The sequence below is a fragment of the Bufo gargarizans genome, chromosome 8 (assembly GCF_014858855.1).
Source record: "Bufo gargarizans isolate SCDJY-AF-19 chromosome 8, ASM1485885v1, whole genome shotgun sequence".
NCBI classification, from domain to species: Eukaryota; Metazoa; Chordata; class Amphibia; order Anura; family Bufonidae; genus Bufo; species Bufo gargarizans.
In genome coordinates this window covers 18,123,503-18,150,835 of record NC_058087.1, presented here as the reverse complement: position 1 = coordinate 18,150,835, position 27,333 = coordinate 18,123,503, and the positions used below count along the sequence as shown (strand labels likewise).

Below are 27,333 nucleotides of genomic sequence, written 5' to 3'. Positions count from 1 at the left end.
AGATGGCACCTTTTAGATATGTTGAAACTCTGCGCAGGGGGACTCTGACCTGCGGGCTCGTATGGTCTCTCCTTGTTACTGATTTTTAGGTGAGTCCCTCTATGTCCCTCTTGTTGTCTGGGACCTAGTAGGTAGTGCACCTGAAGAGCACCTCGCAGCGAAGGCTGAGGGCAGGGGCAGTTAAAATGGCCGACTTCTTCTCAGGGGCCAAGTCGGCAAGGGCACAATATCTCTGGCAGTGCCAGTCGCTGCACGCCGGACAGGTGACTCTGCAAGGGTGAGGGGTTGTTTGAGTCACCGGGACCCGACTTCTGTGTGAGCCACTTGTCCTCCACCTGTGCCGACGTTCAGGTAATACACGCAGATGGGGTTTGATGGAAGGGAAACTCGCCAGTCGATCATCCGCTCCTCTCTGCTGTAGGCCAGCTGCAAAATTCAGCTCAATTGGCTGTAGGCTCCGCCTCCCTTCCACATGTGCCGCTACCTGCTGCTAATTGAGGCCGGGATTCACAGGCCCGATTAGGCCGTGTCTGTATCTCCCGTTCTGATGGACCGGGGAGCTTCGGACAAAGCTCTGCCTGCAGATTGCGAAGTGATGTGACCAGACAGCAGAATGTAGTTTCTTCTAGATGCTTTTGGTGGGTTAGATGGAGTAGGATATCGTGGGAGCTACTGGAAAACACGTCTTCTCCTCTTTGCTGCTGGCCACACCCCCACCACAACCCCTTCTAAAAGCTAATCAGTGAGAGTTCCAAGAGTCTGACCCCCAATGACTGGCTGCAATGACGACGTGTCCCAAAGCTTCACATGAACCAGCAGTGATCTACCGTTTGAGGACATGTCATCCCTGGGGTCAGTCATTGGCTGCAGTGGTGGACATGACCCCCGTCTATGGTGGTAGTTAAGCATTGGGGAGCGGGTACGGCTACATTTTTCAACCATGTGTGCATCCATTTTCTGTCCGTTTTTGCATCCGTTTTTCATGGCTGTTAGCGTGGCCCTCAATATCCAACATAGTGGTCCTCAGCTGTCATGTTTCTTTAAAAAAAAAAAAATCACCTCATCCACTTGCACACGTAGAGGCAGTTGCTCCTTATTTAATTGTGAAGGACTTAAGCTAAGCGTGATGACGTCACTGCGCAAACCAAGCATGATTGCGTAGTGACATCATCACGCTGAGGGCACGTCCTTCACAAACTGCCTTGATGCGTTCAAGTGGATGAGGTGAGTGTTTTTTCCTAACCACTAAAAGGCCATAGCGCACTAGTGTACCCATTTTTAACGGCTGTTAGATGTGTGCATTCCTAAGTGCCTGTTAAAAACGGTCCCATTGATTTCAATGTGTTCCGTTAGGCCATGAAAACATCCAAAAATAGGACATGTCCTGGTTTTTGATGGCTGCTATTCAATCACCTTTTTTCACTGTCATGTGCATGTAGCCCAAGTATGATTCCCTCAAAGGTCCCACTTGGTTGGTGGGTGGAGTATTAAAAAAAAAAAAAAAAAAAAAAAAAAAAAAAGAATTGTCACCAGGTTTTACCCCATTAACCATTTCTACCACAATGTGGATAGGGAATATCACAGACCGGTGTAAATCTCCCCCATAGTACATATGTATCAGATTCTCGTCTTCTACATCATGCAGTGCAACACTGTGCAATGGACTGTGGATGACAGTTGAAGCAATTAACAGACTAGGGGCTGGTTTAATAGGACATTTAATTGGTCTTGTAACGCCCACAGGGCACTGGCCTGTTTTTTTTCCCTCCACTCTTATTGATGGGCTGAAATCACAGCTCAGCTTCACTCACTAGATATAGAAGGAGCTGCAATATCCAAACTAACCCATGCACAAGAGCAGGTTGCACACACTGAAAGTTCTAAAAATCTCAAGTAAAGATGAGCAAACTTGGTAAGATTCAGTTAGTTTCAAGTTCGAAAAGTTCAGTTGCAAACCAGTTTGTACAGAGAGAGAAAGACGGAGTCTATTATACAAATGTGTGTCTCTCAACAATATGGGGTACTCTTTCTCATTATGGAGAGCCCTTAGTATGCCGAGTGCTTGTGCACAGTATTGTAGGCCAGGCAATGGCCCCTTGGGTTTTGGGGAAAGATACTTAAATTAGCTTTCCCGAACCTATCTGATGCCAGCAGATGTTAGACATGATAATTTGCATATATTCCCCTCAGAAATCAAGAGGAGCATTGTCTAGCCTACAATAGTCATCATGTATAGCAACTAGTCTCCATAATAGAAATAGTACCCACCCAGAGGTTCCCCCTAAGGCCTTGCAACTAGAAAAGCTGTTCTTAACTGCTTTAGGCCTCATGCACACAACCGTTTTTCAGGTCCGCATCCGAGCCACAGTTTTTGCGGCTCGAGTGCGGACCCTATTCACTTCAATGGGGCTGCAAAAGATGCTGACAGCACTCCGAGTGCTGCCCGCATCTGCTGCTCCGTTCCGAGGCCCCGCAAAAAAAAATATAGCATGTCCTATTCTTGTCCGTTTTGCAGACAAGAATAGACATGTCTACAATGGGCCGCCCGTTCCGTTCCACAAATTGCGGAAGGCACACGGTTGGCTTCCGTTTTTTGCGGACCGCAAAAAACGGCACGGTCGTGTGCATGAGGTCTTACTGTGATAAAAGGCTTTTGTCCTGAAACAGCTAGTTGCAGATGTGAGGCTGGCTTAGCCTTAGCCAGCCAAATTAAAATATGCTTTCTTTCTTTCGAACCACAAAAAATTTGGTTAAGTCTGAATCCCAACTTTTTGAGAAGTTCGGAATGAATCACGAACTTGTAGAACCAGTTTACTCATCCTTAATCCCAAGTTGTAATGCGGCTGCGGAGTTTTTGCTTGAATGCGTCTCACTATCCTATGTGTATATTGTTTTATTTTTTTGGAACGCCAAATGTATAAATATTTGACAAAATCCAGAAATCTCTGGTGCCATATTCAAAAACTCTGGAGAGATGCCAGCTAAATTTGCATAGATAATCTTGTAAATGCTAACACAGAACGTGTGCGGATATCGAAGTATAACAGATGGCTGACGGAACAATCTAAACATAACGGCCATTTTCATAGTGTATCTGGGAATCTGGTCAGTGCAGCGTCTGCTTCCATCGCAGGACGCACTTTTGAACTTTTCTAATTATTTTTGGCTAGGATGACGTCACTGGCGCATCTTTACTGATGTTGAAGTATTATGTATCTCGCATTCATTTTTACTGTGTGTGCATCATTGATATTTTTAGTACTCAGAATATATTAAGGGATGAATGAGGCTTCAGTATAAAAAAAATTCGTACCACATGTAAGAATGTTGCTTCTTTGCATCAAAATATTCTAGAAAAACATTCTTCACGTATCTGCACTAAAGGTTTTTATTTTTTTAAAGTGTACCTAACAGTTTAATCCTCCACAGCTTCCATCTCCATGTTACAGTCCTCTCTACCAGTCTTTGTTTAACTACGTGACCACTGCAGCCAGTCAATGGCCTCTGCAGTCTTGTGCCTTATAGCGCTCAGACCAATGATTGGCTGCAGTTGTCATGTGGGATATACGGGCATGTTACCACTGCCTGGGGAGGACCGGAGTATGGCACTAGATGTTGCGGGGGATTTCTGATGGTGGTCACATGAAGCAGTCGACAAGCTTGTCATCAGACACACTTCTAGCTGCTAAGCTGGCCTCTTATAAAGCAGTGGGACCGTTAAGCTGCACGTACACATTAGGCCGGTTAATTTTATCTGGAGCACTTCCAATTGTTCCTCCATTTAGTAGACGTCCTGCATGCGTAGCATATAACATGTTAATACTGGCTATGCAGACTTAAATACAGCTGCCCCTGTATCGTCTTCCTGCTCCTCCACCTCCCATTGTTCTCTCCCATCTCATCCTCCTTTCCCCTCTTCCTGGAATCACGTCAGTTGGAGGCCTTCTCCTTTTAGTTACCCAATGTGTTTTTGTCTTCCTAGATGTCTTGTACTAGAGCACCCAGTATACCAATGCTAGGGGGTGGCCATGAGCCCCTACAGAGGAGACAACAGCAACAGCCTGAAGGTCACACTTAGCCAGGGTAGCAGATCTTCAGGCTCAGCGCTGGCTGGTGTGAGATGACAAGAGCCAGGCAGTGCCAAGACCATGGAATGAACACCGTATATAGGTGGAACCAACCATGATCAATGATTTACAGTTACTGGTGTGGGGATCTAATTCATTAAGATATCTGGAGTCTGAATAATGTGGGGGTCTGATGGCTATATTAAAGAGGTATTCTTATCTCAGACATTTATGGCATATTCACCTCGGTAACTCTTACCTATCTCTATAACTGCCCTCCCATCATACAAAAATACCCAAATTCATTTTTTGGTATGGGGTTTTAAAGTGTAACTGTCATATTTCTTTTAATTTACTAGTTTATTAGAGTTAGGCATGTATACCTGAGTTAGACTATCAATGATTGCCAAAGGATCTGTAATTACCTTATAATAACAGCTTTCATTAATGTCCCCTGTCCCTTTCCACTGGTCCCTTAAAAGACCGTCGCTTTGGCTTGTCTGTCTCTGGCTAATTGTAAACAGAAGGCAGAGGGGCGGTCCTCCACACTGCATGGCTGCATTAGGCTTCAGAGTGCGGAGGCGTGTCTCTCAGTAATCCAATCTGGTTGGCTGGAAGGGAGCTGCTGGCTACATCAAATGTGAGGGAAAGCAGTATTGGCCTCAGAGAACTGGCAGAGGAGCCATCTTGAGAAGATCCTCATATTGTAGGGTTCAAAACTGCGGTAACTAAGGGAAAAGCTCAAGGAAAACAGTGATATGTGAAGAAACTAAAGATTGCTTTATGCATAATGCTGCAGCATTTTTTTTAAAACATGACAGTTACACATTAATTTTGGGGTCTGATGGCTGTAATAAAGGGGTATTCTTATCTGAGACATTTATGGCATATTCACCTATCTCTATAATTGCCCTCCCATCATACGAAAATATCTGAATGCATTTTGTGTTGTGTATCACTAGTTTTAGTCTTTTTTTCTAAACAAAAAACAACAGCATTAGGTAGGAGGATTAGTTTGTTCAGTTATCTAAAATATTTGGCCATTTTTAGTTTTTAATATACGCTGTATGTAATATGCAGACATTGAGCCAGCAAGGAATGCTGGGAAATTTCAGCTCTGCAGCCTTCAGAACTGTGACTGCAGTTCTGTTCTATAATACAGATGCAATGTAATGGTGTATTTACAAAGTTCATTTTATATGTAACATGTAAAGCTCGGTCCAAGTGTAAAAAATTGCAATAAAGGAACAGGGAAAACTGGATCATTATGCAAATTGGTTTTTAGTTGTTACAGTAAAGGGACCCCGACCAAAGTGTTGGCGGACCCAACTGGAGACATTAAATGTAGAATATTTTGTGTAATTCTTCTTTTTTTCCCCCCAACGTAGTTTGACTTGCATTTCATGAAGAAGATCCCGGCTGGAGCCGAAGCATCAAACATCCTAGTCGGTGAGCTGGAATTCCTGGACCGCGCTGTAGTCGCTTTTGTTCGTCTTTCTCCTGCAGTCCTGCTTTCTGGCCTTACAGAAGTGCCCATTCCGTCCAGGTATTGAATGTAATATATAAGAATAACCTTCTTATAACGTTCTTAGTGTTCACAGTATATATCCATCATTGAGTACTTTAGTTGGCAGGAGTATAATTTAGCATTTTGGTACCCCTTTATTGCTTTTTATGTTGTTTCTACTCATATTCTAATTTATTTTTACTTTATGTGATTGTACAGAAATATGTTAGTGCCTGGAAACCACCAACAAGCATGCAAAATGCTGATGGCTCTTATTATTTATATTTAATCTTATAACTTCCCATCTACTCATGGTAGCTCATCTCATTAAAAGGGTTGTCTCACTTCAGCAAATGGCTTTTATCATGTAGAGAAAGTTAATACAAGGCACTTACTAATGTATTGTGATTGTCCATATTGCTTCCTTTGCTGGCTTGATTCATTTTTTCATCACATTATACGCTACTCGTATCCAGGGGTTACGACTACCCTGTAATACAGTAATGGTGGTCGTACTTGTACGCTGTAGGAAAAAGCGTCGTTATATGGACATTCGTAGCACGACCACCACTGATGGATTGCAGGGTGGTCATAACCATGGAAACGAGGAGTCACTAGTATTTGAGTTTTTAAGAGGTTGTTTTGCATGTCTTAACCTTAAAGAACTTGCCCTTGATCTTTTTCCCTTTTTTCAGATTTTTGTTCATACTTCTGGGGCCGCTTGGAAAGGGACAGCAGTATCATGAGATTGGGCGCTCAATTGCTACCTTGATGACAGACGAGGTAATTATTATTCCATCTTCTTTACAACGTATTGACCTCGCTCCTTGTGAATGTTATAAAATTTATAGAAACTGAATAACTGGACATGAAGAAGGGATATTACAGTAAAAACTACGTAAATGTCCAGTTCCCGGCTACAGAAATAAATTCTATAAAAATATATACAAATACATATAGTAACAATAAGTAACATCATTTATTCGCCTCTTCCTTAATAAACGGTTGTACTAAGATAAATCACCTATCCACAAGTATCTGACCAGTGAGGGTCCAACCAGTGGGATCCGACCAATCACGAGGATGCAGTGGTGATGACGCTCCAATCAGTCTCTATGGGACTGCCAAAGATAGTGGACTACAGCTTTTGATTGTCCTCGACAGTCCCATAGGCTTTGAATAGAGTAGCCGTGAGCACGAATGAGCACTTCTTCATTTACCTGGTCTGACCTAACCCAAGTAATATGTGGGGGTCCTAGTGGTTGGATCACCACCGATCAGACACTTATCACCTATGAATAGAGTTGCAGTATAAATCTTTATATACTTGGTACTTTAAACTTTAACGTTATATAAAGTTTAAATCTTTACACTTGGTACTTTAAAAGAATGGCGTTAACACAGCAGCTTCTTTTTAAAATTAAAATGTCCTGATAATCAGCTGAGGTCATTTCCCCTGCAGCAGCCACTAGTGGACAAATGTAGTATTACATGACGTCCATTCAGTCGTAAAGGCAGCCATGTAATATTAGATCACATGAAGTCTGCCAGGGAAGACACCATAGATGGTGAATAATAAGAGTTTTTTTTTTCTTGAGCATGGGACCTACTAAATAAAGAGGCCCCCTCTAGAAAATAAAGACAAACAGAAGGCTCGATAACCTCTAATTAAGTGTCCTCCATTGTTTCACACTGTTCAGAACACATTATCTTTGAGGAAATAGAAAATATATTCATAGGCGCTGTGCCGAATGACAATTACAGTTCTGCTAAATCTGGACATAAGGACACAGACAATCTGTTTCAGACTTATGGAAATAAATGAATCGTTCCGAAGATATGACGTGCACTGCTGTAAATGGGTTAAGGATGATTCTCATTAATAATGAATGACAAGCACATTGAAGCAGCAAATTCCTACATCTGCTGGAGAATGATGCTGCAAATAACAAGGCCGTTACTAAGTCTTTTGGAGAAGATTGGATAAATCTAGTCTGTGACTCAGGGCCCTTTTTGGCAATCAACCTATTCGGTTCTTGATATAGAACTCAGGAATTGTTTTCTACATTCATACCCCTAGAGTGTGATGGAAAATGAAAAGTGAGTTTCACCAACACATTGGCAGCTGGTTTTGTTCTGAAGAGGGGCATAGATGAAGGAGGGGGAGCCCTATAGCAAACATCCCAATGATGCCTACGCCCTCCTGTTAGTGGTTAGAGCTACCATACTTTGGACCCATGTTCACATATCTTGAGAATTTTTGGTTGGTTCCCTGTTGCCTTGTGGCATAGGGTTCAGAGCAATTTAAATCTGCCCACTTGATCTAGGGCCTATTATTCACTGCTGAGTGTTGGCTGAACTGTGGTTTATGTACTAACCAGATTCTTCAAGAGACAAGCAATTCAAAGTAATACTCATATAAGAAGCTGAAAATTCAGCTCTTGACCAGAGTGGTGACGTCCATCCACTACTGGAGTCTCACATACATAATTCCCCGGTTGGTAGAGCCATGTGTATCTGCTCCTGTACTCTTCTTGTATAATTATTATTGTCCACAATTGCATTATGACAACCACTACCCAGAACCAGAGTGTATAACCGCTGAAGGAGAAGCTTACCTGAAGACACCTAAGGTGCCCCCAATTGGTAGGAAACTCCACCTCAAGAAGTAGCTTTATCTTCAGATTTTGCCAGCAGCATCATTTTAAGACAGTCTATTCTATTCAGTGTCCACGACTGGTTGTTGCTCTGGTAGTCACCACCAGCCCACCCCTGATGCAACATGATTCTAAAACCTTTAGTTCCCCATACAGATAAAAGAAAAGTTTTCCAAATCCATTGATATCGGTGAGACGGATTGACTATCTTATGTGTATGAAGGTCTACTGGTACTCCCATGACAGATGATGTTGTGGTTAGGAAGGATCAAGGATGTTGAATTTCAGTGCTCAGTCCTTCTGTTCTCAGGGGAGATAATCCCTTATCCCATTGACAACACACACTTGTTTGGTTGAAATTGGTCTGCAAGTGTTTGGGGCAGTTAGGAGGCATGGCTGTCAGCCGAACAAACATTCAGTCTATAGGGACTCAGCATGTATGGGCACCTTTTTCTTTTCCTAAGAAAACCTTTTTAGTTTTTACTGTTTCTCTTGATTATTTATTTTGTTGAAATCCAACCAGTCCTATTCTAAGTGCAGAATGTCCCATTCCCTTTTATAGGTATTTCATGATGTTGCGTACAAAGCTAAAGATCGCAATGATTTGGTCTCTGGAATAGATGAATTTCTTGACCAAGTCACAGTTCTTCCTCCAGGGGAGTGGGATCCTTCAATACGTATTGAACCACCAAAAAACGTCCCATCACAAGTGAGTTACACCCGACTACTTATGAAAATGCTTATCTCTGCTGTTTCAATCCAGGCTTTAGATCAACCAAGTCTAAAGAGGGACAGATAACGATTATTTTATCAAAGAGCTATAAAAGCTAGCCCTTAGGAACCTTATGTTTTCATTCACATGGGGCTAAAGTATTAAAGGTGTTTTCCGAGATTATTTAACTGATGACCATCCTCTGGATAGGTCATCAGTATCTGGTAGTTGTCCAACCTGCCAGTCAGCTGTTTAAGAAGGCACTGGTGCTCGCAGTAGCGCTGGGGCCTTCTCTCAGCTCACCAAGCACAGTGACATACATTGTATAGCTGCTATGCTCACTTCAGTGAGGCTGAGCTGAACCTTGGCCATCACTGGTCTAGGCTAAGCTGCAAAAAGGCCACTGCACTACTGTGAGAGCCGGTGCCTTCTCAAACAACTAATTGGCGGAGGTCTTGAGTATCGGACCCCCACTGATCCGAAACTGATGATAGGTCATCAGTTGAAGAATCCTGGAAAAACCCATTAACATTCCTAACAGCATCACCATTTCTGTTTCTCTTTATGCTGCATGTAATTCCCTTTTAGCAGCTTTCACGAGTGGTGGTTGGGTTCTGTTTTTCCCACAGCTTTCCCCAAAGCAACATCTAAGATGCCCGATGTGAGTGCTGCCTTGCACAAATGGTAATTGTTGGCCCTTTTGGCTGACAGCTATCTCCTAGACCCACCCCCTTCCCCAATGTGAGCATGGGCACATTTCAATAAGGAAAGGCAGCGTATTGTAGTACCATCAGAAACCATTGAGAGGCTACCATAATGGTCATATCTGCCAGTTAATCTAATGGGCATGGACAGCACCTAGCTTGGATGATCCGTAGACACACCAACACTATGATGGGGGAAATGAAGACTGTGAGTTTCTTAACCCCTCCACACCATCTGTATGTATACATTCTTTTTTTGAAGATGCGCCATGCAGCTAGGATGTATATATAGGTCCACCACTTTAATGGAAAATCTTGCTATGTATCCCCCCTGCCATTAAATATTTCTCAGGAAAGAAGTAACCCAACTACACATGAATCAGAAGGAACAGCGGTTGTGCAAACAAGCGTTTGGGAAACAGCTTTTGGAAGTGTATAGACACTTTTATGTGACATGCATATTGTGTTCTTAGGAGCTTTAGGCAGTCTAATGATCTTCTTATTACAGAGATATTCTTCGCCACCTAAAAGCATAGCTTCTAGGTAGGGATCGACCGATTATCGGATTTACCGATATTATCGGCTTATATTCAGGATTTTGAACGCTATCGGCATTTATTTTGCCGATATTCCGATAGCGCATGGGGAACACAGATCGCGCTGCTGTCAGCGCTCTCCGTGTTCCCTCAGCAGCAGCACAGGGGAGAAGGAGCAGTGTCTCCTCCCCCTGTGCTGCTGCCGCCAATGAAAGGACAGGGGACAAGAGGAGGGGAGGAGCTATGGCCACTGCGCCACCAATGAAGCTTAATCTCACATTTATTCATATACAGGAGGCGGGAGCTGCAGATCATCGAGCTGGCTCCCGGCCTCTATGAGCTGTAGCTGCGATCTGCGGTAGTTAACTCCTCAGGTGCCGAGGATCGCAGCTACTGCTCATAGAGGTCGGGAGCCGGCAGCCAGCTCCCGCCTCCTGTATATGAATAAATAAGAGATTAAGCTTCATTGGTGGCGCAGTGCGCCCCCCCCAAGCCCCCCAGTATTAGAAATTGGTGGCGCAGTGCGCCCCCCCCTAAGCCCCCCCAGTATTAAGCATTGGTGGCGCAGTGCTCCCCCCCTCCCCCCCAAGCCGCCCCAGTATTAAGCAGTGGTGGCGCATTAGGGCCCCCCCCACCCCAGTATTAAAAACATTGGTGGCGCAGTGCGCCCCCCCTCCACAGGATCCCCTCTCCCCTGCTCCTCCGATCGGAGCCCCAGCAGTGTAATGCTGGGGCTCCGATCGGTTACCATGGCAGCCAGGACGCTATTGAAGCCCTCGATGCCATGGTAAGCTCCATGCTGCTGTGTGCACAAAGCACACAGCAGCAGGGACAGTGTGAGCTCCTATTCACCCTGATAGAGATCTATCAGGGTGAATAGGACAAGGGCTCTAGTCCCTAAGGGGGGCTAAAAGTTAGTAAAAAAAAAAAAAGTTACAAAAATAAAAATAAAAACACCAAAATATTAAGTATAAATGAAAAAGAAAGATTTACCAAAAAAAAAATACACATTAACAATAAACATTAATTTTCAGCAGATTTGTGGGATTTTTTATTTTTTTTTCAAAAATGAAAATTCCCAGAATATCGGTATAAATTATCGGCTATCGGCCTGAAAGTTCACAAATTATCGGTATCGGTATCGGCCCTAAAAAATCAATATCGGTCGATCCCTACTTCTAGGTGAGAATACCTCTTATTGACATCAGATTTTCTTTTTCATCTCAGATAAAAAATAATGCTCTAATCTCTACTAAGTGAAGCTCCTAGGACTCTGACACTTGGCTTAGATAGAAATGGTGCTTCCAGAAATCAAACCTTTCATTTTGCAATTGCATTTAGGAAAAGAGAAAAACTCCTGGTGTGCCTAATGGGACGGCAGCACTAGGGGAGTCAGAAGAACATGAGGGTCACAGCGGGCCTGAGCTACAAAGGAGTGGAAGGTTGGTTACATTTTACTTTACAGCATTTAGGACAGCCCAGTTTATGGCAGCAATGACTATAGGGTGGGAGTGGTGAGACTGAACATGGTCAAAAATATGCATGGAGTTTGTATGCTTTCCCAAATGACTCCCACACTCCAAAAACACACTCATAGGTTACTGCAGTTGACTTCTCGTGAAATTGGTCATCACACATTGGAGGAGTCATGGTTTAGAGCTGAATGAATATTATACTGCATAACCACCAACTTGTCCATTTTGTTGTTATTACTCTCGACTGTTTCTTATCTCCTTAAAGGCTACGTACACCTTCAGGGGCATTTTTTTTATAGCATTTTACTCATTTTGGGCTAAAAATAATTTTTTTAATTGGTCTTAATTAACAATATTCAGCCGTTCTGTCACAAAGGGTTAACAGTTTGTCCAGCTGTGTGACTGGTAGTTTCACTTTCACTTTGTGGTCATCTATTAAAGCTTATCTCTTACTAAAAGATCATAAACACTTATTTAAGCCCCATTCTTATCAGTAAGATACTAATTGAGTGTTTATAAAGTCAGAAATAAGGAGATGATCTGCCTGATGGAAAGAGTAAAAATACAGAGCATGCTACTAATCTCAAGAATGTACAGAGAAAGGGACTCAGCATTTTTTATGAAACCAATTAAAAAAGTTAATTTTGGCTCAAAATGAGTACAATGCAATGATAAAAAAAAAATTCCATCAAAAGTGTACATAACCTTTAAACCCTGGAGTTTTTTTTTTTTCATTTTTTCATTTTTATTTTCTTCCCTGAGCCATAATTTTATTTTATTTTTTTCTGTTCACATAATGATGTGATGTGTTTTTTTTTGCATGACAATTTACACTTTATTTTCATTGCCATATTCTGACCCTCATAACATTTTTATAGTTACATCTACGGAGTTAGGGGCTAATTTTTTTGCATTTTGAAATTTGTGTGAGTTTTTGATCGCATTTTATTCAATTGTGTGGGTAATAAAAAAATATCGAATCACTCATTTATATTTTTTTTCTGTTGCACCATTCTCTGTATGGGATAAATATTTTTGTATTTAAATAGTTCAGGCATTTTGGGATGCGGGGATGTCCATGATCATTATGTTTTTTATTTATTTTTATTTTAAATCTGGGGAAAGGGCGGGTAACTTTTATGGGTGGGTTCACATCAACGTTATAAATTCCGTGTTTTAATGGAAAATAATGGAATTCATAAGACTGAATTCAAAACGGAAACCTTTACAGGCATTCCTTTTTGATCCGTCATAATAGAGGTCTATGGGCATGTATAATGGAATCATCTGGTTTCTGTTATGCAGGACGGAAAAAAGTCCTGTTGACAGGACTTTCTTTTCCGTCCTGCATAACAGAAACCAGGCAGCAGGCAAGGAAGCTGGGGTAGATATAGGCTGGCTGTAGATGCGCCTAAGTTATCTAGAGGCTGACGCCTCTACATAACTTAGGCGCATCAAGTGCTAGCACAGGGTTATTAAGTCTTAATTAATGACCCCACTAGTTTTCATATGTAGAAGAAGACACCTCAAGTCTGGGCAGATTTTGATGACTGGTCTTTCTTATTAATATACATTTTACAGCATCTTAAAATACTTTTCAGTTCCTAGATTTGTACTCTTTCTCCATTCTAGGTTGTTTGGGGGCTTGATCCTAGATATTAAGAGGAAAGCTCCTTTCTTCTGGAGTGACTTCAGGGATGCTTTTAGCCTGCAGTGTTTAGCTTCATTCCTGTTCCTGTACTGTGCGTGCATGTCCCCTGTTATCACATTCGGTGGTCTTCTTGGAGAGGCAACTGAAGGTCGTATAGTAGGTGTTGTACCTTACAGCATATGGTATTCTCACCAATGGCTTACTGTTTTACTTATTGTGTTGACTAATGAACCTGTATGTTCTTCATTCTACTAGAGTGCAATAGAGTCTTTATTCGGAGCCTCAATGACAGGGATAGCGTATTCCTTGTTTGGTGGACAACCCCTTACCATTCTGGGCAGTACAGGACCAGTGCTGGTGTTCGAAAAGATTCTGTTCAAATTTTGCAAGTAATTGATAAAACTCAGTTTACTGGTATCTATCTATCCATCTATCTATCTATCTGTCATTTATCTATTATCTATCTATCTGTCTATTTATCATTTATCTATCTATCTAACTATCTCATATCTATCTATATGTCTATCTATCTAGCATCGATCTATCTACCATCTATCTATCACTCTCATATCTATCTATCTATTATCTATCTACTATCTATCAATCTATCTATCATCTATTATTTATATATCTATCTATCTCATATCTATCTATTTATTATCTATCTATCTATCTATCTATCTATCTATCTATCTATCATCTATTATTTATTATCTATCTATCTATCTATCAGGGGCGTAGCTATAGGGGAAGCAGGGGAAGCCGCTGCTTTGGGGCCCCCTCAACAGTATTATACAATGATATTATATACATAGACACTGTAGGAAAAGGACGGAGCGAAAGCCGGGACTCGTCTGAGAGAGCGATCTTGACTAGCCACAGGGGTGGGGGTTGCACGGGAGGAGAGGGTTGCAAAGAAGTTGCTGGGGGGGTGGCCCCGTTCCTCCAAAATTTGCTGTGGGGCCCAGTCTTTTCTAGTTACGCCACTGCTATCTATCATCTGTCTCCTATCTATATGTTTATCTATTTATTATCTCTCTCTCTTATCTATCTATCTCATATCTATCTGTCTATCTATTTATTATCTATCTATCAGTCGATGGTTTGATGTTTGGTCACATCTTGACTGCCTTTTTCTTATTGTTGTTTGTGCCGCCCTGAAACTTCCTTTTCTTTCTATCTATCTATCTATCTCTTCTATCTCTTCTTTCTATCTATCATCTATCTCATATCGATGTACATATTACAATTAGTTTTTCATTCCACTTTCTTTCCTCCCATAGGGAATATGGGCTTTCGTACCTCTCACTGAGAGCGAGCATCGGTCTCTGGACGGCTTTTAACTGTATAGTCCTGGTGGCCACTGATGCGAGTTCCCTGGTGTGTTACATTACACGGTTTACCGAGGAAGCGTTTGCGGCTCTCATCTGCGTCATTTTCATTTACGAGGCCTTAGAAAAGCTGATTCATCTAGGTGAGAACTATCCAATCAACATGAATAATAATTTGGAACTACTAACACAGTATTCGTAAGTACAGTCTCTTTTTCCTCTAAGTTATGAATTCCAGAGGGAGGGAGAGGTTTAGAGGCCTGTAGCTTTATCCTGTCAGACACTTTCATAGCTCTCTTATACGATCACTTAGTACGCGCTCCCAATCTCCCACCTGTCCTTGCTGAATACAACAGAGGACATGACAAGGAGTCGATTTACTAAAGTCTGAATTGGGAAAATATGAAATCGTGTGGCCAAAACCATGTGGACATGCTTGGTGTTCATATCACCCTCTAAAGTTGGCCAAACTCCTGAGATACAAGTTGCCTTATCCATTAAAGGGGTTGTCCAGGGCTGAACCCGTATATAGCCTCTTCTTTATTCATTTACTATATATGAGTAGAGCTACGGAGCATTTCCATGCTTCCCCCTTTTTTTTTTTTTACCGAGGAACAGTTCGATACAGACTTCTGAGAAAATATGCTGCAGAATTGTCATTTCATAAGGAATGCAAGTACAGACGTGGACAAAATTGTTGGTACCCTTTGGTCAATGAAAGAAAAAGTCACAATGGTCACAGAAATAACTTTAATCTGACAAAAGTAATAATAAATTAAAATTCTATAAATGTTAACCAATGAAAGTCAGACATTGTTTTTCAACCATGCTTCAACAGAATTATGTAAAAAAATAAACTCATGAAACAGGCATGGACAAAAATGATGGTACCCCTAACTTAATATTTTGTTGCGCAACCTTTTGAGGCAATCACTGCAATCAAACGCTTCCTGTAACTGTCAATGAGACATCTGCACCTCTCAGCAGGTATTTTGGCCCACTCCTCATGAGCAAACTGCTCCAGTTGTGTCCGGTTTGAAGGGTGCCTTTTCCAGACTGCATGTTTCAGCTCCTTCCAAAGATGCTCAATAGGATTGAGGTCAGGGCTCATAGAAGGCCACTTTAGAATAGTCCAATTTTTTCCTCTTAGCCATTCTTGGGTGTTTTTAGCGGTGTGTTTTGGGTCATTGTCCTGTTGCAAGACCCATGACCTGCGACTGAGACCAAGCTTTCTGACACTGGCTAGTACATTTCTCTCTAGAATTCCTTGATAGTCTTGAGATTTCATTGTACCCTGCACAGATTCAAGACACCCTGTGCCAGACGCAGCAAAGCAGCCCCAGAACATAACAGAGCCTCCTCCATGTTTCACAGTAGGGACAGTGTTCTTTTCTTGATATGCTTCATTTTTTCGTCTGTGAACATACAGCTGATGTGCCTTGGCAAAAACTTCGATTTTTGTCTCATCTGTCCACAGGACATTCTCCCAGAAGCTTTGTGGCTTGTCAACATGTAGTTTGGCATATTCCAGTCTTGCTTTTTTATGATTCGTTTTCAACAATGGTGTCCTCCTTGGTCGTCTCCCATGTAGTCCACTTTGGCTCAAACAACGACGGATGGTGCGATCTGACACTGATGTTCCTTGAGCATGAAGTTCACCTTGAATCTCTTTAGAAGTCTTTCTAGGCTCTTTTGTTACCATTCGGATTATCCGTCTCTTAGATTTGTCATCAATTTTCCTCCTGCGGCCACGTCCAGGGAGGTTGGCTACAGTCCCATGGATCTTAAACTTATGAATAATATGTGCAACTGTACTCACAGGAACATCTAGTTGCTTGGAGATGGTCTTATAGCCTTTACCTTTAACATGCTTGTCTATAATTTTCTTTCTGATCTCTTGAGACAGCTCTTTCCTTTGCTTCCTCTGGTCCATGTCGAGTGTGGTACACACCATATCACCAAACAACACAGTGATTACCTGGAGCCATATATATAGGCCCAATGGCTGATTACAAGGTTGTAGACACCTGTGATGCTAATTAGTGGACACACCTTGAATTAACATGTCCCTTTGGTCACATTATGTTCTGTGTTTTCTAGGGGTACCATCATTTTTGTCCATGCCTGTTTCATGAGTTTATTTTTTTACATAATTCTGTTGAAGCATGGTTGAAAAACAATGTCTGACTTTCATTGGTTAACATTTATAGAATTTTAATTTATTATTACTTTTGTCAGATTAAAGTTATTTCTGTGACCATTGTGACTTTTTCTTTCATTGACCAAAGGGTACCAACAATTTTGTCCACGTCTGTATTTACTAAATCAGACATGTCAGGAAAGGTGACAGATCGTTACAGCTTTAACAACTCTATTTTATTAGCAGTGGTCCATTATAATAAGCAAATCAGCTGGTAAGTACAGGCCGCAGTACAGGAAAGGCTTTCATCATAGTGAGCGGACCGCACAAATGAGTTAGGTTCTCCTAGGCAAGAGCCTCTTTCCACTGTGAGATATGGAGGTGCTGAACAAGGGACCTTCCTCTATTAACTCAGAATATCTGAATAGAACATTTAAAAAAAGGACTGTCTAAAGGTTCTTTTACATGGACCGATGATCCAGAACGGACGTTGGTACAAACGTTCGATCGCCTGATCATTGCTGGTTGATTAGTTCTTTAATTCAGTACTGTATTCAAAAATCATCGTTTTTGGCAGCACAACGCTCTGTGTGTGTGCTGCTGACCAACAAAAGTGTATAGGGAAAAACAATCGCCTTAACGATCGTTTGTTCCCATACTAACTGCAATTTCTGCATTTAAATGAAAATGTACTTGTACTGAGCTAGCCAGTCCATAGAAGATAAAAAATAAAAATTGAGATTCCCCAGTGGTTGATACCTTTTGATGGCTAACTGAAAAGATGATGACACAATTGCAAGCTTTGAGACTTAGGCCTCTTATTCAGGCGTCTTTTAAGACAGTATCTGAAGATTCACATATTTTTACACCAGAGTACATAGGAATAATGTGGTAGATGAGACGAGTGATGTAAAGCATATCAGTATGAGGGGAGGAGGAAACAAACTATTGTAGCAGTAAATTGTTATGGCAATTATAGATAAAGAATGTGGAAGTTTTATTGTCCTCTAATAGATATTCAGTAAGAATGCGATGAACCCGAGAGGTCTGAGGGACACATTTCTTAAGAGATGTGGATATATGTCCTTTTACCTCTCTTAAGGAATGTGCACTTGGAGTCATAGAACAATTGAACAATTGCACCTGGATTTCCAGCCTCCATAAACTATGGACTCCAACCCTTAGGATACGGGAACACCCTCAGGTTTCTGCATGTAGTTTTGGAAGCCCAGATCAGAAGTGGATCATAAAAGCAGAGAAGGTATACAAGACAGATACAACTTCTCCCCTTTTTTTTTATTCAATCCCAGACAGCATCAGGGAACCAGACTGTGTGGATGTGCCCTTAGGATCCTGGTAGACAATTGACTTAATTCAAATAGCAATATCAAGAAAATATATGGACATGTTTTCAATTCAGACTTTAGTAAATTTCCATAAATTAAAAACTCACTTAGGGTTTTTTCCCCACAGTTTTGATCATTAGAATTGCACTGATCAGTAGTTCATGGTTTGCTTTGAGAAATATGTTGTGTGATTACAAGGTCGTCCAATAGTATATGGATTTAATTGATAGCCCTGGAGTAATGAGCATCCCAAATAAAACAGGCATAACATATGTCACAATGCAGCGAATGAATACGAGTTCTGTCGAGCGCAGTATGCTAGGGTTTTCTATGTAGGTTTAGTTTGAGAAAACCAATTAAGATACATTTCAAAATTTTACCATTGCATCCTTAGTCAAACTATCTCCCAAAGATCTTGTCTGGATCTTGTGTCTTTTGTAGGTGCAGTTGTGCGGAGCCCACTAGCCCTAGTAATGAGACTTTGAAATATTGGGATGAAGCCAATATAACCACATCAGAGATAACCTGGAACAACCTGACTGTTAGTGTGAGTAGAGGTGCTTTTGATTAAATAACCAAACTTATCAGACTGTGGTTCTAAAAAATTGTGGTCTTGTAAGACTCCATCATGTGTCAAGTTAGTTGTGTCTACAGCCAGTGCTTAAAGGCTTATCTGGGACTTTAAACTAATGGCCCTTCTTCAGGATAGGCCATCAATGTTAGATTGGAGGGGGACCAACTCTAGACACCCCTGTCAATCACTTGTTTATAGGGGTTATGGCAAATGCTTCATCTCCTCCATCGTTTACCAGTCAAAGTTCCGCACTTCTATTAACCCACTTGAATGGGAAGAAGATATAGTAAGCTGTAATACCAGTCACAGCCGCTAGTAAAAGTATGGAGCAGTGCATGGAAAATAATGAAGGGTTTCTGGCACTCATAAAGTGTAGCCACTTCAAACAGCTGATCAGCATGGGTGCCACGACCCTCACAGATCTAATATTGACGGCCCATTTAGTTTTTAAAATTAATTTCAGTTCTGGAAATGGACTGAAATCCACTGCAAAACTGGATACTTTTTTTCTGATAGACTCATATACAACAGCAAAAACCTTCCACTACTGTCCTGCCGGGGCTGGACTGATGTGTGTGAGGGTCTCCATCCCACCAAAGGACCTGTATCACACCTGACACCCAATAGCAGCCAGATATAGTAGAGGTGGCAGCACATGCACATGGCTCTTAACTGAAGCCCATGGGTGTGATGGAGATAGTTGAGCCAGTATGTTCCCACAAATTTTCCTTCTGGATTTCTGCGTGGAAAATTCACCTTGGTTCAAATTTGCACACGAGGAACTGTCTGGAAATTGACCCATGGAGCGGTGGCAGTGTATGCACACGGCTCTTAAACGGGTGTTATGGAGATAGTTGAGTCAGCATGTTCTCACATAGCAGAAATGCTGTGAATTTTGATTCTGGATTTTTGGATGGGAAATGCACCATGGAACCAATGTGCACAATTTTTTTCTTTTGGATGGATTTCACCCCTCTCGGTATAAACTCTGCATGCAGTACAGATTACTTCCAGTATGCTTGGGAGTACCCTTAAAAATAGAGAAAGCAACCGTTCCTCTAGGTTGCTGGACGCCAGAGCATGTGCCCCATTTGCCCTCCTTTTAATCCAGCTGACTACCTTGAGAGCCCAGAAAAAAGCTATGCCCCAAGCCTTTATCTAATCCCCATCTAGATTCGTAGCTAATAGGTCCTTGTTTTCTTCAAAAGCAGTTTTTATTTCTCATTCGATTTTGTTTCAAGTCAGCTTAACACTTTGCCCATTCTACTTCATTAAAACAAGAAAGGCCAAGTATTAATTGTCATTTGCCCTTTAATCCTGCTTTCAGTATCTAATATATCTAAGGATGTGATTGTTTATGTGATATTTCCATGTGGGGTCAAAGCCAATAAGCTTACCATGTTTCGCAGCGTTCTGCTTGAGCTCCTTCCTGTCATATAAATCCGTGATTTACACAGGAAATAGGAAATTATATCCACGAGTATCTCATGCATCACATTTTATGGCTGTTCGTTTTCAGATAAAGCTAAAACCACGGCAATAAAGTTATTTTTTTTATTTTTTTTGTTAACAAAACCAACTTAAAAACATCATAGAACAAAGAGGATTTCTCTTGATGCATGACAGATGGTGCAGTGAGACTATTCTAAAATGTATCCAAAAGCTCATGTTTCCTCTGAAATATTTTTTTCCCCAGCTGTTCAGGGTATGTATCAAAGTATAACAATTTTTATTTTCAATTCCTAAGCTTATCATAAACTCTGCTTCCCTTTTAACAGTTGCAATCAGCATATTGTTTTAGCTGTGTCTGTGAATCTGAATTTTTGGGAATCTTGACCTTGCTTTGGACATGTAATACTGGGGTGAAGGAGATTGCATTTGAAAGCGGAAAGTGATTGCAATCAATTTGTGTTAAAACTGTGCACAAGTGGGCATGGGTATATCTGTATTAAGATGGCGAAGAAGGGGGTATTGGTTAGTAAGGTTAGCCATGCGTGTGCGCATCACAGAAAAATTCTGTCACATATTAAAGATATATTTCCATCAATATCACTGATCACATAATTCTATAGATACAATATTGGAATGTCATGGCCAAATAAGTAGCGGCCAGTTAATACTGCCATGTAGTGACTAAGTAATGATCTGATTCACGCCAATACATTGCTGCCGATCAGCAAAATATTTATTACTGCCATGAAGCGCCTAAGAAATACTTCAATACAGTGCTCATGAAGTGTCTGTAAGAATGCTGCATTACAGTGCCCAAATGGCTGTAAAATAAAAGTGACATATAGGGGGAATGACATCTAATAGTCAAGTAATGTCATACTGTATCATATCACTTGCATAGTAGTGGCACACAGATAAACCATAAATTAAGATATGTTTAATATATATTAAGGGTTATTAATGGTAACTGTAATCAGGGCCGATCCTAGGGTCACAGGCGCCTGGGTGCAGAAATATTTCTGGCGCCCCCACATGGGCGTGGTTATCTTACTAACTCCTCCCCTTTACAATGTTTCTATGGCAACAACTTCAGCCCCACGAATCGGCGGCTCGGCTTAAAAAAAAAAAAATCAAAAAAGTCAAAAAAAAAAAAGTCCCGGCGGCTCGCTCGGCCAGGGCCGGACTGGGGATAAAAACCAGCCCTGGAAAAAGTTGCACACCAGCCCCACAGCATTGCGTCATTATTTACTTGTTTATAATAGGAGAAAGCATTCATTTTAAAACACGTGTGCAAACACGAATATGAACTTTGCCCCACGATAGCTCTTTTGTAGAACCCCCATAAAAACTTACAGTTACTTGACTTGGCCCTTGGGGATCTCGGACGCCACTTCAACACTTTGGCCGGGGGCTCGGCGGAGCTGATGTTGTGCTTTAACCTAATGAGAAAGATTTCATAATAAGGATTTGGAGAAAGGGCAGAGGGATAGCAGAGCAGGGAGAGGCTGGTGCTGCTACTAGGGGGTCATACCATGGGGGAGTAATAAAGCCCACCATAATGCCCCCCCAGTAGTAATAATTCTCCTTATAATATGCAAAAACATTTGTAATGCCCCCAGTTGAGCTAATGTTCCCATAATGTGCCAATATAAAATACCCCTTCTCAGTGCCCCCGTAGATGACCCCCATAGTGCCCCCCCCTTCCCCATAGTACCCACCATAATGTGTCCCAGTATAAAATGCCCCTATACAGAGCCCCCATATAAAATATCTTCTTTTTTAGCCTCAGTAGATGCCCCTATAGTGCCCCCCAATAATCTGCAGTAAGATGTGCCCCCATAGATGCCCCCAATCATGTGCCAGTAATAAGAGCCCCCCCACCATCATGTGCCAGTAGCCAGAGCCCCCCCATATCATGTCAGTAGCCAGAGCCCCCCCATATCATGTGTCAGTAGCCAGAGCCCCCCATATCATGTGCCAGTAGCCAGAGTGCCCCCAATCATGTGCCAGAAATAAGAGCCCCCCCACCATCATGTGCCAGTAGCCAGAGCCCCCCATATCATATGCCAGTAGCCAGAGCCCCCCCATATCATGTGCCAGTAGCCAGAGTGCCCCCATATCATGTGCCAGTAGCCCCCCATATCATGTGCCAGTAGCCCCCCTTATCATGTGCCAGCCCAGTAGTCCCCCCTTATCATGTGCCAGCCCAGTAGTCCCCCCTTATCATGTGCCAGCCCAGTAGCCCCCCTTATCATGTGCCAGCCCAGCCCAGTAGTCCCCCCTTATGTGCCAGCCCAGTAGCCCCCCTTATGTGCCAGCCCAGTAGCCCCCCTTATGTGCCAGCCCAGTAGCCCCCCTTATCATGTGCCAGCCCAGTATTGTACCTATATAAAAAAATAAAAAAAATAATACACTTATACTTACCTCCAGCAATGCGATGCGATGCAGGCCGCCTCTTCCGTCTGTGTCCCTCGCTATACGGCTCAGGGGACGCGATGACGTCATCGCGCCGCCTGCACCGGCCTGAGCTCTGATAGGCTGCCAGCACTAAGCCGGCAGCCTATCAGAGGAACAGGAGGGGACACACCTCTCCCTCCTCTGCCGCAGCACAGGCATCTGTATTGCCGTCCTGAGGACGGCAATACAGATGACTATGGAGATGAGCGCTTCAGCAATGGAGGCGCTCATCTCCTGCTCTGCCCTGCCGCCGGCCGCGGCCGCCCCCACTTGTCACCAGGGCCGCGGCCTTGCGGCACTCAGGCTTGCCGGCCCACCGGGAAATTTCCCGCTATCCCGGCAGGCCAGTCCGGCCCTGCGCTCGGCGCCTTTCGGGTGACAGCGCTGGGGTGCGGGGCACCCACTGCACCCCGTGTAGGATCGGCCCTGACTGTAATTCTGTTGTCAATATAATGTTCATCAAGTAATACACATAGTAATTTTCTAATTATAAGACCCAACTAGGGTTTGGAGGAAATAAGAAAAAACATATTTTTAATCAGAACTCAGATCAGACCCCAAAATCAGACCCCAAGCTCCATCAGCCTCAGATCAGACCCCAAGCTTCATCAGCCTCAGATCATACCCCCCAAGCTCCATCAGCCTCAGATCAGACCCCCAAGCTTCATCAGCCTTAGATCATACCCCCCAAGCTCCATCAGCCTCAGATCAGACCCCCAAGCTTCATCAGCCTCAGATCAGACCCCCAAGCTTCATCAGCCTCAGATCATACCCCCCAAGCTCCATCAGCCTCAGATCAGACCCCCAAGCTTCATCAGCCTCAGATCAGACCCCCCAAGCTCCATCAGCCTCAGATCAGACCCCCCAAGCTCCATCAGCCTCAGATCAGACCCCCAAGCTTAATCAGCCTCAGATCATACCCCCCAAGCTCCATTAGCCTCAGATCAGACCCTCAAGACCCCCATGCTCCATCAGCCTCAGATCAGACTCCCATTAGCCTCAGATCAGACTCCCATTAGCCTCAGATCACTCCCATCAGCCTCAGATCATACCCCCATCAGCCTCAGATAAGACCACATTAGCCTTAGATCAGACCCCCCCCCCCTTACCTCCATCAACCTCAGATGTCCCCCATCAGCCTCATATCGGAACCCCATCAGATCTCAGATCACAAAAACCAAACCTTACCCTGCTTACTCCGGACGGTGCTGCCACTCACTGGTCCCTGGTCTTCCTCCTGCCCGCGCTGAACTTTAACCTGACGTCGCACAGCGTCAGGTCATAGTGCGTGCCTACGTGCACTACATCCAGACACTGTACACTGTCAGGACACAGTGCAGAGCGGGGACCGGAAGAAGAACAGGAAGAATGAGTAGAGCCAGCGCAGTGCTTTCCTCACAACTCCTAGTGCCTCCTGCACACTGATGAATGCTTCCATAATGGAACAGCAAACAGAATATGGCAGCACACTGTTACACGTTCAAACAGTAGAACATGAGATTAGGGATTATTCTGGATTAAAGTGGTACTGTACCTACTATAAATGAAGAGGTTTTTGAAAACTTTTTCTTACTTTTCTAAGTCATCTGATAGCTTCTCCCATTGACTGCAATGAATTTCCATTTCATTCTATGGGATATTCGCAATGTTCCTATGAAGCCCTACCACAGCTGTTCAGGCTCAGACAGCATTCCCGGGGAAAGACCTCACAGATGCCGAGCTTGTAATTGACCATAGCATCTGCAGGGTCAAATGTTACCACCGATGGCAGACATTACCTGCAGGTGTCTGCTGGGTAAAACAGCAAGCACCTGGCAGCTACGGCCATTGCTCAGATTCTGAGTAAGTGTCATGTTTAAATACCCAACTTCTGCTGTACATGCCCGGGTGGAGCTCGGAAAGGGGGCTAAGGAGCATCTGTAAGAAGGGTCAGCGCTATTAAACCAGACATACTGGATGGTAGGGTTGAATCTGCTGAATAAAATGATACCTGTCTTATGAAAATAAGTTGCAAGAAAAAAACCTTTTGCTTTTTAAGCAAGTGACCCCTCAGTGCACTGAAGGCAGGGCCTAGCTCCTCTGTGCACCTCAGCTTTAGAATTCTGGCCACATCCCTTGGTGCGCTGAAGCCCTCATTGGCATGAATAATAAGTCTTTTCATCTCGGGAACGCTGCAATGAATTTTTACAAGACAGATATTATTTTAATCTGCAGGATCAACTCTGCCAGGCAGTATGACTGATGCTGCTAACATATACTCTTAAATAAGATAAATGCATTGCATGAAACTAATTGTTAACATCAATTGTATTTTCAGGCATGCAAGGAATACAAAGGAGTTTTTGTGGGTGGTGCCTGTGGACATGAAGGCCCATACGTTCCCGATGTCCTGTTCTGGTCAATCATCTTATTTTTTTCCACTGTTACACTTTCATCAACCCTGAAACAGTTCAAAACCAGCAGATATTTCCCAACAAAGGTACCGACCATGCGCCACATACATACTAGTCTATATACATCTGGCTGCCCCGAGCAGTTCTTGACATAGAGTTTATCAGGTCCTTACAGTGGTGGGGCATTTTATATTTTATTACAATGTAATTATTTTACATAATGTAGCTAATTTTATTGACTGTTGGAACTTTTAAGCTACAAATTCATGTGTCCTTTTGTTTTAATTGTAGGTTCGTTCAATTATCAGTGACTTTGCTGTGTTCCTTACCATAATGTCAATGGTTCTTATAGATTATGGCCTTGGAATTCCATCTCCAAAGCTTCAGGTCCCCAGTGATTTCAAGGTAAGAAAATATCTGGTAATTAAAAGAGTGTTCTAGGATATTGCATTGATTAGTAGGATGAAGAGGCATGCAGCCCCTTTACTGCTGTTCCCAGCACAGCAACTTCCATATAAGTGTGGCTGTACGTGATACTGTAGCTCAGCCCAATTCACATGAATGGGCTGAGCTGCAGTACCAGGCAGAGTCAGATTATTATGTCATCTCTGTGCCAGATACTGCAGTGTTGGGACCACTTTGTTCTGCTGATTGTTGGGAGTCCCCCATGGGACTGACAGTAATGAAATATTGATGACCCATTCAAAGGATAGATTCACAAGAGCACAGTCGGCACTCCGCTTAACTGGTGCGCGGTGCACGTGTCCAGGGTCGGCGTCCCGCTTACATATACAAAGAGAAGACCGGCACTCGCAGGATAGATGCAATTTTTTTTATTGCCACATCAGAAAAAAAAATACGCGTTTCAACTCTACAAGACTCGATTGTAGAGTCGAAACGCGTCATTTTTCTCCTGATGTGGCAATAAATAGAATTGCAACTATCCTGCCAGTGCCGATCTTCTCTTTGTATACCATTCAAAGGATAGGTCATTAGTATAATATCCTCGACAACGTCTATGTGAGTGAAATTAATGACCATAAGTGCTTAATCACATTGAAATTGCAACACTAAGAAGGAAAAGTTGTGGAATTATGGAAGTCACAGGATCAATAGACATGTTAATGATATGGAAATAATATTCAAATAGAAGCAAAATAATCAAAAGATCTTGATTTATTGAGTTTAAGCGTCATGTGCAGAAATACATGCTATCAAGGAGGTTGTCTGAGGAATATTGTGCCACTCTAAATGCACTTGGGTACTTAAATCATCAAGATCTGTTGATGGCAGCAACCTTTGCCATTGCCGACCAATGACATCCCAGGTGTTCTCGATGGGAGACAAGTCCAGAGATGCTGCAGGCCATGGTAGCACATATTGGCCATGCAGGCTGCTCACAGTAGCACAAGCAAAATGCAGCCGGCATTGTGCTTTTGAAAAATGACTCCTGGGACACTTTGGAGAAATGGCTGTACCACTGGTTCATGACCAAATCAATATAACGACAATCTGTTACTGTACATGAAATGAAGACTATAGAGGTCCAGCTACCGTATATTATGCCACTCCACATCATAATCCCAGGAGTATAAACCAGTGTAACAAAAGCAGGACTCATCTTTGAAGAGGATAGACCTCCATTCCAGCGTCCATTCCTGTCTTGCTGTGCACATGATATCTTTTAAGAGAAGTGGCGTGAGGTCAATGGAATGCAAATGCCTTCTGATGGTTTTTGTAGATGCTGTTTGCCACCCTAGGCTTGGGATTGATGTCTATTTTCACGCCCAGTACAGTAGCAATCTGCTGGAGTGAGTGTTTATCGCTCATTATCCATATATCCATGCAATATTTTAGCTCTGTCCTCAGAGGAATCGTTGCATGGATATAGAGCAATAAACACTTCACTATTTTTAAGTGCTGCGACTTTTTTTATTTTTTATTTATGTAGTCTTCTCTATCTGGGACCTTGTTGCCGGCAACTGGCTGCTTTTCCTATTGAAGGTGCTTCTATCTTGGACTTGTATATTCTAATGTCATGTTTTATATACAGAAAAGTGGCAAATTCACAAAAATTCAGATTTTTTCCCCCCATATGTAATTCAGTGTAAAAAATGTAATCTAACAAATGTATGCAAAAAATAATGCTCATTGTCCCATGTAGAACAACACCAAATACACTATGTATTGGGATGCCTACAGGAGTTTTTATGAGGTTTCTAAAACCATAAATATTAATGTGGAGTTGATCATCCCTTTGTAACAGTTTCCACTCTTGAAAGCTCTTGGATGTTGTCTGTGGGAATTTTTTCCTCATTCATCCGGAGGAGC

The 27,333-nt window shown here is 42.5% G+C and overlaps 1 protein-coding gene across 1 annotated transcript in view; it reads left to right on the top strand.

Annotated features, from left to right (window-relative positions):
* The window catches only part of SLC4A10 (solute carrier family 4 member 10), a 196,740-nt gene that overhangs the window by 119,526 nt on the left and 49,881 nt on the right, over nucleotides 1–27,333 (top strand). Inside the window, 10 exon segments of the mRNA XM_044303185.1 lie at nucleotides 5,456–5,613; nucleotides 6,270–6,357; nucleotides 8,794–8,940; nucleotides 11,525–11,625; nucleotides 13,291–13,465; nucleotides 13,565–13,698; nucleotides 14,593–14,838; nucleotides 18,568–18,673; nucleotides 24,927–25,088; nucleotides 25,294–25,407. Of these exon segments, the coding sequence (XP_044159120.1) occupies nucleotides 5,456–5,613; nucleotides 6,270–6,357; nucleotides 8,794–8,940; nucleotides 11,525–11,625; nucleotides 13,291–13,465; nucleotides 13,565–13,698; nucleotides 14,593–14,838; nucleotides 18,568–18,673; nucleotides 24,927–25,088; nucleotides 25,294–25,407 (1,431 nt within the window).